Source organism: Dendrobates tinctorius, unplaced genomic scaffold, assembly GCF_039654945.1.
Source record: "Dendrobates tinctorius isolate UK_male_01 unplaced genomic scaffold, ASM3965494v1 ptg000257l, whole genome shotgun sequence".
Taxonomy (NCBI): domain Eukaryota; kingdom Metazoa; phylum Chordata; class Amphibia; order Anura; family Dendrobatidae; genus Dendrobates; species Dendrobates tinctorius.
The window spans coordinates 8598848-8608703 of NW_027361924.1; the positions used below are offsets into that span (position 1 = coordinate 8598848).

The 9856-nt window shown below is 38.4% G+C and overlaps 1 protein-coding gene across 1 annotated transcript; it reads right to left on the reverse strand.

Moving 5' to 3' along the window:
• Positions 1–3075: 3075 nt before the first annotated feature.
• LOC141069278 (olfactory receptor 1C1-like) lies at positions 3076–7771 on the reverse strand. Its single transcript, XM_073558731.1, has 3 exons — positions 7713–7771; positions 7486–7558; positions 3076–4026 (listed from the first exon to the last, which is right to left on the reverse strand). Exons 1-3 carry the CDS (start codon positions 7769–7771, stop codon positions 3076–3078), a joined length of 1083 nt encoding a protein of 360 aa, XP_073414832.1.
• Positions 7772–9856: the final 2085 nt, after the last annotated feature.

A 9856-nucleotide genomic window follows, 5' to 3' on the forward strand; every position in this document is an offset into this window, starting at 1 on the left:
AAACAAAAATCTAAAATTTGCAAAACATACATTTTTTTTATTATGTCTCCTTTTTCCACAGAAAAAAAATATTCTGTTGATTAAGCTGTGAGAGTGCATGTTTTTCCATGACTAGCTGTCGGTTTTATTAATATCAATTTTGGGGTGAATAATATGTTTTGACCAGTTTTTATTGCAGTAATTACTGAGGAGTGGTGACTGGAAAATGCAATTCTGGCTTTCTGATCTATTTTCTTATTACTGCATTTACCAATCAGTTTAATTTTATAATGTGGCATGTCAGACTTTTATAAATGTGGTGCTACGAAATACCATATTTTTCGGATTATAAGATGCACTTTTTCCCCCCAAATTTGGGAGGAAATGGAGGTGCCTTTTATAATGTGGATATACCTTACCTGCCACAGTGGAGCAGGGTCCCAGGGTCACTGCTGGAGGAAGAAAGAGTGTCGTGTTGCTGCAGGCCGCAGGCTGGGATAAAAGGGTGTTTTGATGTGCGCCACTGCTGGTGAAAATGGCTGCGGTGCTCTGTGGTGCAGGGGACACTTTGTGTAAACTCAGAGTCCTCCACATATCCATTACTGCAATGCGGTGGCCTCCGGGAAAATGGCCACCGGGGCGGCGCATGCTCAGATTGAGATCTTGGCAGTAATCGCATCACAGTAACAGATATGTGGGGGAACCCGGGCTTTCACAAAATTCAGGCAAAGCCCTCCACATCATAACACCGCAGCGGTGCACATCGGAACACCCCCTCATCCCAGCCTGCGGCCTGCAGCAACACGCCACTCTGGCCTCCTCCAGCAGCGACCCTGGGACCCTGCTTCACTGCAGCCACCATCCCTGGTAAGCAATAAGATGCATGGATTATAAGAGGCACCACCATTTTATTAAAAAAAAAGTTTTCCTATTTTTCTCTTTTTAAATTTGGGGTGCGTCTTATAATCCGATGCGTCTTATAATCTGCAAAATACAGTATTTATTTTTTAAAATTATTTTTTTATTCTATTGTTTTTAATGGGCAAAAACGAAGGTGATTCATAATTTTATATATATATATATTATATTATATATATATATATATATATATATATATAACCAGCCAAACATTGTGATAGTAGACAAGGATCAGAAGACAGTAATGATAATAGATGTGGCAGTGCCAAGTGACAGCAACATCAGAGAGAAGGAATATGAGAAGCTGGAGAAATACCAGGGCCTCAAAGGAGAACTGGAGAAGATGTGGGAGGTGAAGGCAACAGTGATTCCAGTGGTGATAGGAGCACTTTGAGCAGTGACCCCTAACTTGGGAAAATGGCAACAACAGATCTCAGCAGCAACATCTGAGCACTCTGTCCAGAAAAGCGCAAAGCCGGGAACAACTAAGATCCTGCGTAGAACCCTCAAACTCCCAGGCCTCTAGTAGAGGACCCGAGCATGAGAAAGGACAAAAAAAGACCACCCCCATTGGGGGGGTGAGAAGGAAGCTTTATTTATTTATTTTAAATACATTTGTAAAAAAAAATTTAGAATTTTTTTACCCTATCTTTCATACCTGTGACCATCTGATTGCACATGCTATGTTGTGTATAATATATACTGCAATATCATAAATAAGCTTCAGAGAAGGACTAAGATGCAGCAACAGGGGCCTGCAGTAGACCCTCAGCAGCTATGGTAATCTATTTCCCGCAATTGCGCATACCCGAGTACACGTTCCATTAAAATGTAATTTTTCAAGATTGATAGCAGTGTATAAGTGGTTAACAGCCATGGGCAGAGCTCAGCTATTTAAGTTGGCCTATATATTTCATATCTGGAGAAATCTCAGTTCTTGACCCTCCTTCACACATGGAAACTGACTGCAATCTCATGCATGTACTAGTGGTTAAAGAGGTCTGCTGTTTGGCAGATAAGAGAAATGTCTCTTTGTACAGCTTTTTCAAATTGCCAATAGTCTGAACAATGTGTCAGATAAGGTCACTGTCATCTGTCAACTTCCTTATAACTAATCAGGCACAGATAAGAACGAAACAGCATATGCTCTCTTAAGCCACCCATACACATTATATGGCTGTCAGTCTAATCATGCTTCAGCAGATTGTTCAGTTGGCACCTATCTTAGCTGCCTCTCATATACAGTAGAGTGCTTTTTTGGCTGCACAATCCTGTGTTCTCTATGAGAAAGCCACCAACAGACATCTCTGCCTATGGCTTACCTCCTGGAGATCAAACCAATTGATAGCCCAAAATCAAACATGCCTGATCAACAGCTTCCTTGACAATCAGTTGGCTGTCATCACCATATACATTTGAGTACTGTTTCCCAAATTCCAGTCCTTATGCCCCCCTGCCCCTTATATTTTCAGGATTTCCTCAGTGTTACACTGAGAGAAACTGTGTTAATATCTGATGCTTTGATAATAGTTTCATCACTTGTGCAATACTAAGAAATTCTTGAAAACATGATCTGTTGTGAGGCCATGAGGACTGGGGTTTTGGAAACACTGCATCAAAAATGTTGGCCAAACTCGTCAATATTGGTGGATACAGTAAAAATTAGTTCAATGTGTATGAGGGGTACAACTCCTTTTATTCTTCTGACAATCTTGCTAATGTCCTTACATGAGATTGATCTTTGCTGTGTCTTGGCACAAGCTCGCCTTTGGCATTTGGTGCATTTCAAGTTAGTTCTTATGTTCCACCAAGACTTCTGGCCAATGCATCCCATGTAGCTGGTCATCCAAGTTTCAAAAGAACACCTGGAATATTATCTAGTTATTACTGATAGTTCTTATGGTGAAAGGATTTGAAGGACTATCCTTCCGCTTGTATTATTTTATCTTGTTTACCAACCTTAAGTCCAACCACTCCTGGACTTCTGAAACCTTGTAGATGGAGAATTCCATGGATTTTGTTACTTTTTCTACTGGCTGTGCAGTGAGTTGCTTGGTGGTCACTGATATTTTGGTGGCATTGCCAATCCAATCGGAACCCAACTTAACAGAGGCTATCTCAGCCATGTAACCCCTTAATATAAAGTATGACATCATTTACATGTTTATAGGTAAATATTTATATTTCGTTGTCTATAATCTTCAACTTCATTCCCCCAAATTTCCGCAAACCCTTCATAACATCTTTGTTGCGCAGGCTATATATCAGAGGGTTCAATATTGGTGTCACTGCCGTACACAGTATAGTGGCAAACTGTTCCATAGCATGGGAATATTTAGAAGGTGGAATCATGTACATGGAAGCTCCAGTTGTGTAGTAGAGGATGATGACGGCAAGGTGGGATGAACAGGTGGAGAAAGCTTTTCTCTTTCCATCTCTCGACTTAATTTTTAAGATAACATTGATGATTTTGATGTAAGACGTCAAACTACACAAAAAGGGGCAAAGCCCAAAAAATATCAATTCGAAATAGACAATAATGTAGAAAATGTCTTTACCGGCACATGACATCTGAGTCAAAGTATTAGCTTCACAGAAAAAATGCTGAATGATGTTGGAATTACAGAAGGACATCTTGGATACTGGAATAGTCATCAAAAAGGAATTTAGACTCGCCAATATCCAAATAGTGAAGATAAACATTGTGCAGATTTTCTTATTTAATAAATGGTGGTAGTGTAAAGGATTGCAAATGGCCACATACCGGTCATATGCCATAATAAATAACAGGATGTCCTCTGCACTAGCAGCCAATAAGAAGAAAAATGTCTGGGTGAAACACTGCACAAATGATATTGTGTTATTCCCAGTGAGGATCATATCTAAAAGTTTAGGAATTGTAGAGGTCGTAGAGCAGATGTCTATATAGGACAAGTTACAAAGGAATATGTACAAAGGGACATGCAGGTGATTATTGATGTAAATGACAGTCAGAATCAGAATGTTCATCAATAACCCAATCAGGTAGATAAAGAGAAATATATTGAAAGGAAGTAACTTGCTCTCACTCTGGCTGAAAAATGGCGTGATATAAAAGAAGTCAGTGGATGATTGATTCATCATGCCAGCCTATAAGACATTATACAAATATTAATACAGATATCAGATAAAAAATATATAAATTAACGCTGTCATACGTTACACTCTAGACTATGTATGTGGTCCTGTCAGGTGGAACTGGTGACATTTATGGTCATCTCATTGCCTGCCCTGATTCTGCAGTTATAAGGTCTAATGCTTTTATAAGAAAATTAAGGCTCTCATGGCTATCTGGACATAACGCTTGATATATTATTTCATAACTATTAGGCTAGCTGCAGACAAGAGTATTTTTTGTTATTCGAGAAAATCGGAGCAATTATGCTATTCACACTCAGATCAGACTCGGATCAGTGTTTGATCAGAATGTGACCTGATTTTCTCAGATGAGGAGAAGATGGAGAATAAAAATTCTCCATCTACTCCATTCTGTTAGTAAAAAATCAATAGAAGGAAGTCCTTACAATATCATATGGTTCTAAACAGAACATCAAATCAACCATGTGAATCCAGACAATCACCACCGTCCAGAGCACAAAACATGAACCATGAAAGCAATTGTGGTTACGTTTAAAATAATTTTTATTAATAATTAATATTAAAAGTGAATGAACCAATTTAACTGCAAAAAGTCATATATCAGGTGCCTCTAAATTTAAAGGAAACAGAACCACCATGCAATGTATACATATAAAGAGGAATAGACCGTCCAATATGGATTACATAGAAAAAAACCTTTGTGTACTATAGTTGTGAAAGGTAATTAAATTAATAATTTATCTTCATATTGGATATCTTTCAAAGGCCTATGTATAGATGAAATCACAAATCAATGTGCAAAGTACATATAAATTGTCATTTTGGGCTAAGAATTATCACTCAAGAACATCTACTATAAAAGAAATATATGCACAAAATCCTGAAAGATAAAGTTTTACCTGTTAGGAAGGAAAAAGTGGGCAGAGAATATAAGGTCACTATAGAGATATCTAATAAGCCAAATATAAGCGCTATTACATAAAATCCCCTATTAACTATTGTAAAAGAGAGTATACACAAATTATCCGTATCAAAATAAATGTAAATGGAAAGTGGATACATTGACTCTCTATGGGGAACAAATAGATATCTCTATAGTGACCTTATATTCTCTGCCTACTTCTTCCTTCCTAACAGGTAAAACTTTATCTTTAGGGATTTTGTGCATATATTTCTTTTATAGTAGATGTTCTTGAGTGATAATTCTTATGTTCCATTCTGTTAGTGTTCAGAATTTGGACTGGACTTAGTCATCAGAGTGTGGTACAACTTTTTGCACTCACTACGGTCATCTGCACCCGCCCTTAGCGTGTATTTTCTAAGCTCCAGATTTCAAATCAATAGTAGTGAAATCTACAAAAAATGGTGCCGTAAAAAATGCTCTTCAAATGTGTCGTATACCCATGTCAACAAAATGTATTCTAACCAATGTCAGGCTTCCATTGAAGTCCTCTTTTTAATTTTTACACTCATTTATTTATAATTACTTAAGTTGAGTTCTCAAGATGAGCATTTGGGGCATTTTTCTACTAAGTATTTTAGTAGTTTCAACAAAGTGGATCTCGTGCCCACTCGATTTTTTTTTACGTTGGAGAAACTGATCTGTAGTGTGACTTTGAAATCAGCAAACTGTCAAGTTCTCTTGTGGTAATTGAGTTTATTTGCAAATTTTCCCCATAAACTTGGGTCTAAGGAGCAACATTTCTCCTTGTGGAGATTGACAAACTAAGCCTGGCATGTCAGAACGAGGAAACTTAAAAGTAGAGATGAGCGAATTTGTTTGGATTCAGTTTCGACTACAACCAGACTCAAATGTTGTTTTTGCATTATTCGTTGAACACTGCCAAAATCATTAGAGTCAATGGGAGTAAAAATGATCGAATATGTTCGGAACCGATCATAAGACATACATTTGGCACAAACAGTGTTAGAAAATGACCCCAATATGTCACAATCAGATTTGGGGCCAAAATCCAAACAAATTCGCTCATCTTTACTCAGAAGTAGAGATGAACAAATTTGTTTGGATTTTAGCACTGAATCTGATTTTGACATATTTGAGCCATATTCAAACAATATTCATGCCAAATGTATCTTCCCTCACATAAACTCTGTTCCTCCCAAGACTTCCTTCTCTCCTCCACACTTTTTCAATCCTCACCCACTCGCCTCCAAGATTTCTCCCAAATAGCTCCCATCTTCTGGAACTCTGTGCCCTAACATGTCCGGTTATCCACCCCATTTGGATCCTTCAAATGGAACCTGAAAAAGCATCTCTTCAAAAAAAGCTTACAACCTGTTATGACCAAGTGGCCACCTTAACATCATCGGAGCTAATGCAACCCCCGACCTACTGTCTCCTTCTCATCATCCTGTAGAATGTAAGACCGCAACGGCAGGGTCCTCTCCTCTCTGTACCAGTCTGTTATTGTTAGTTTGTTTACTGTAAGTGATATTTGCATTTTGATGGAACTCCGTCTCATGTACAGCACCATGGAATTAATGGTGCTATATAAATAATAATAATAATAATTATGTATGTCTTGTGATTGGTTCCAAACATATTCAGTAATTTCTACTCCCATTGACTCTAATGACGTTCGGCCGTGTTCGACAAATATTGCAAAAGCAATATTCGAATCCTAACAAATTCGCTCATCTCTACTTAGAAGCCAGGCATGCTCCTCTGGGAAATGAAATATGCAAATTGTCTCTAAGAGATATTTAATTCCCCTTTAAACTTGAATGAGATGAGGAAAATCCATGTCTAAAAAATGCATGTGTTTTTATTGCATTTGTGTAGCAGAAAGGCAATAAAAATACATGTAATCCACTTACTGTATCAACAATGTTTTATCAAAGCTCAGTAACAGGAAGCTCCCAAAGCAAAAAAGTCATATTTGAAACGCAACATCTGACAATGAGCAAAAAGGCAGCTGGACAAACAAGATAAAAATGTGTTTAACAACAAAAAAAACCAAAAATGTGAAAAGAAAACAATCTAATTTATCTAATAAATGCAGAAAAGCTGCAGCAAATCTGCAGCATCAGAAATTCACCAAATGTTCATCATGGGAACGTAGGCTTAGAAGCTATAGTCTAACTATAAGCCATGAAATTGAAAAAAATGTCAGAAAGTATTCTGTCTTTGGCTTTTTTATAATAATGATGAAGATTATTATTATTATTATTATTATGATTTAATTTTAAATTATTGGTCATTCTGCTTTTGATGTTAGTGTTATAGTTTCTGAACATTTTAATCACACACGATATTTATACTTTTGTTATATGTTTTGTTTTATGTTTCTGCTTAGAGATGTGACCAAACAGAAAGAAAACTTTTAATAAAATATAGTAAAACATACAATTTTATTTAGGTACTTTATTATTCAATTAATTCCTTATAATCTTATAGTTATATTATAATTGCTTTTTATGATTAGTTACAACATTATTATCTTTGGGAATTAAAGGTTTACACTTGTAGACATAAAAGAAGAAGCGGGTGCTACTTATCGACCTAAAATCATGAGAAATGTAAACATTTTTTTAATATTTGTAATATTGTAGATATATGCAATACAATATTACACCTGAAGAAGCCTTCAAACAGTCAAAATGCATTGTGTATAAAGTTTTTATTTGTTTTTTTATCAGTTTGCATAATATTTTACCTAAAAGCAACCTGAAATTTCTGCACCTTGATTTCTCTCGGTGGCAAAGACAGCGCCATTCCCTGGTCCGCCTGTCTGGCATCAAATATGTACAATGATAATTTTATACATTTGCAAAGTGTATGTTTGAAGCCATTTAAGGTAAAAAAGCAAAACTTACCCATCCAAAAAAATATAAAATCCATGTAACTCTACGCAATGATCATGTTAAAAAAATTACCAGATGCCAAACATACAGATTAATATCTTTTTGCTTTCTAATTTAAAGGGATTGCCTACCACTTTGATAATGATAACCTATCCTTAAGGGCCCTTTACATTTAACGATGCACCAGCAATCCCGACAACGATATGACCCGGTCAGGATCGCTGGTGCATCGCTAAATGATCACAGGCAGATCTCACAGCGATGCAGCAGCGATACAGCGGTCATTACTTACCTTTCAGACGAGTCGATCCTGACGTCCTCCCATCCGCATCGGCGCTAGCAGGAAGCGCCCGATGAGAAATGGAGCTGTGCGATCGGCGACAGACAGTGGGGGAGCCAGTCGGAGGTTAGTATCACACATAGCGATATCGCTAGCGATATCGCTGCTGCATCACCAAATCGGTGATGCTTTAGCGATATTGCTAGCGATATCGCTATGTGTAAAACCCCCTTTAGGATCACTGGGATAGGTCATTAAAATTAGATCATCTGGCATCTGGCAACCTCCATCCATCCGCTGTTATCAGGTATAGGTAGAGTCCGGGACAGATAAGCACAGCTGATAATGATGATCTATAAGGACAGACATTGTAAAACTTTAAAACTAGATCAGCATCTGCCACGGAAATCACAAATAATATGTTTTAAATCATATGAAGAAATGTATGAAGCCAAGAAAGTCAAAGAACATATCTGTTAGGCGTCAGGTTTCTGCGTCTGCTCTGCAGGAATCCAGAGCCTCACATTCCGCTGTCTCCTGCTGTCTATCTACTGCAGAGAAGATTACTTTGCAGCAGACTGCTCCAGAGACTAAGTTCCTCTGTGCTCCTACTGGGCATGCTCACGAGACGATCTCCCATTGGAGATCGGGAGTCATGTGCCCAGGTCCTGCTCCAGATCTCATTGGTCCATCTCGGAGATCTGGAAGGTCCCGCATGGCTATAAAAAGCGCGCATGACCGTTTGGCCATGCGCTAGTATAGACTAGTATAGACTTTTCAAATGCGTGAATGGTGATGGATTTATGACTCTGGTGACTGACTCATTTGAAACCCCTTCCCTCTGATATTACGCATGTGGATAGGGAATTAGTGCAGCAGTCAGCGCCAGTCAGTGGCAAGCCTTAGGCCACTGTGCACACCGCACCTCTACTCTAGCGTCTGACATTGCGCCTGCTTCCTAGCTTTGTCGACTAGCGGCTGTGTCCTACGCCACGCTGCAGTTGCAGCCCTCCTTGGCGTCCGCAGTAGCGATGCCGCACACATGGTAGGTCTAGACGGATGCAGCTCCTCTGCCATTGGCCCTGTTCCTGTGACCTGATACCATGTGTGCATTTCCCTGTGGTCAGTGACACTAACAGGCTCAGTGTTTTTGTATGTTTATGTTGCAGCGCCTCTGTGTGTGAACAGAGTCCGCATTGCACACTTCGGGTGAAGTTGTACCCGTGCGTATTATACCGCCATATTGCTTGTCTGTCATTACCTAGCAGCAGAGTAACACTTACTGCACGGTGGACCCCGAGTGGCGAACGCACTTTATTATTTATTTTTATTTAGTGCGTTCCGCCGTTCCTAACAATGTCTAGACACAGTTGTGGCCAAAAGTATTGACACCCCTGCAATTCTGTGAGATAATACTCAGTTTCTTCCTGAAAATGATTGCAAACACAAATTTTTTGTTATTATTATCTTCATTTAATTTGTCTTAAATGAAAAAACACAAAAAGAATTGTCCTAAAGCCAAATTGGATATAATTCCACACCAAACATAAAAAAGAGGGTGGACAAAAGTATTGGCACTGTTCGAAAAATCATGTGATGCTTCTCTAATTTGTGTAATTAACAGCACCTGTAACTTACCTGTGGCACCTAACAGGTGTTGGCAATAACTAAATCACACTTGCAGCCAGTTGACATGGATTAAAGTTGACTCAACCT

Bases quoted from the DNA above. Each gene is read 5' to 3' on its own strand.
- LOC141069278 (XM_073558731.1), bottom strand. From the start codon at position 7,771: ATGGCGCTGTCTTTGCCACCGAGAGAAATCAAGGTGCAGAAATTTCAG. The intron at 7,559-7,712 runs GTAAAATATTAT...TCATGATTTTAG, and splicing joins AAATTTCAGGTTGCTTTTAG to GTCGATAAGTAGCACCCGCT. The intron at 4,027-7,485 runs GTAACTAATCAT...AATGTCTTATAG, and splicing joins TTCCCAAAGATAATAATGTT to GCTGGCATGATGAATCAATC.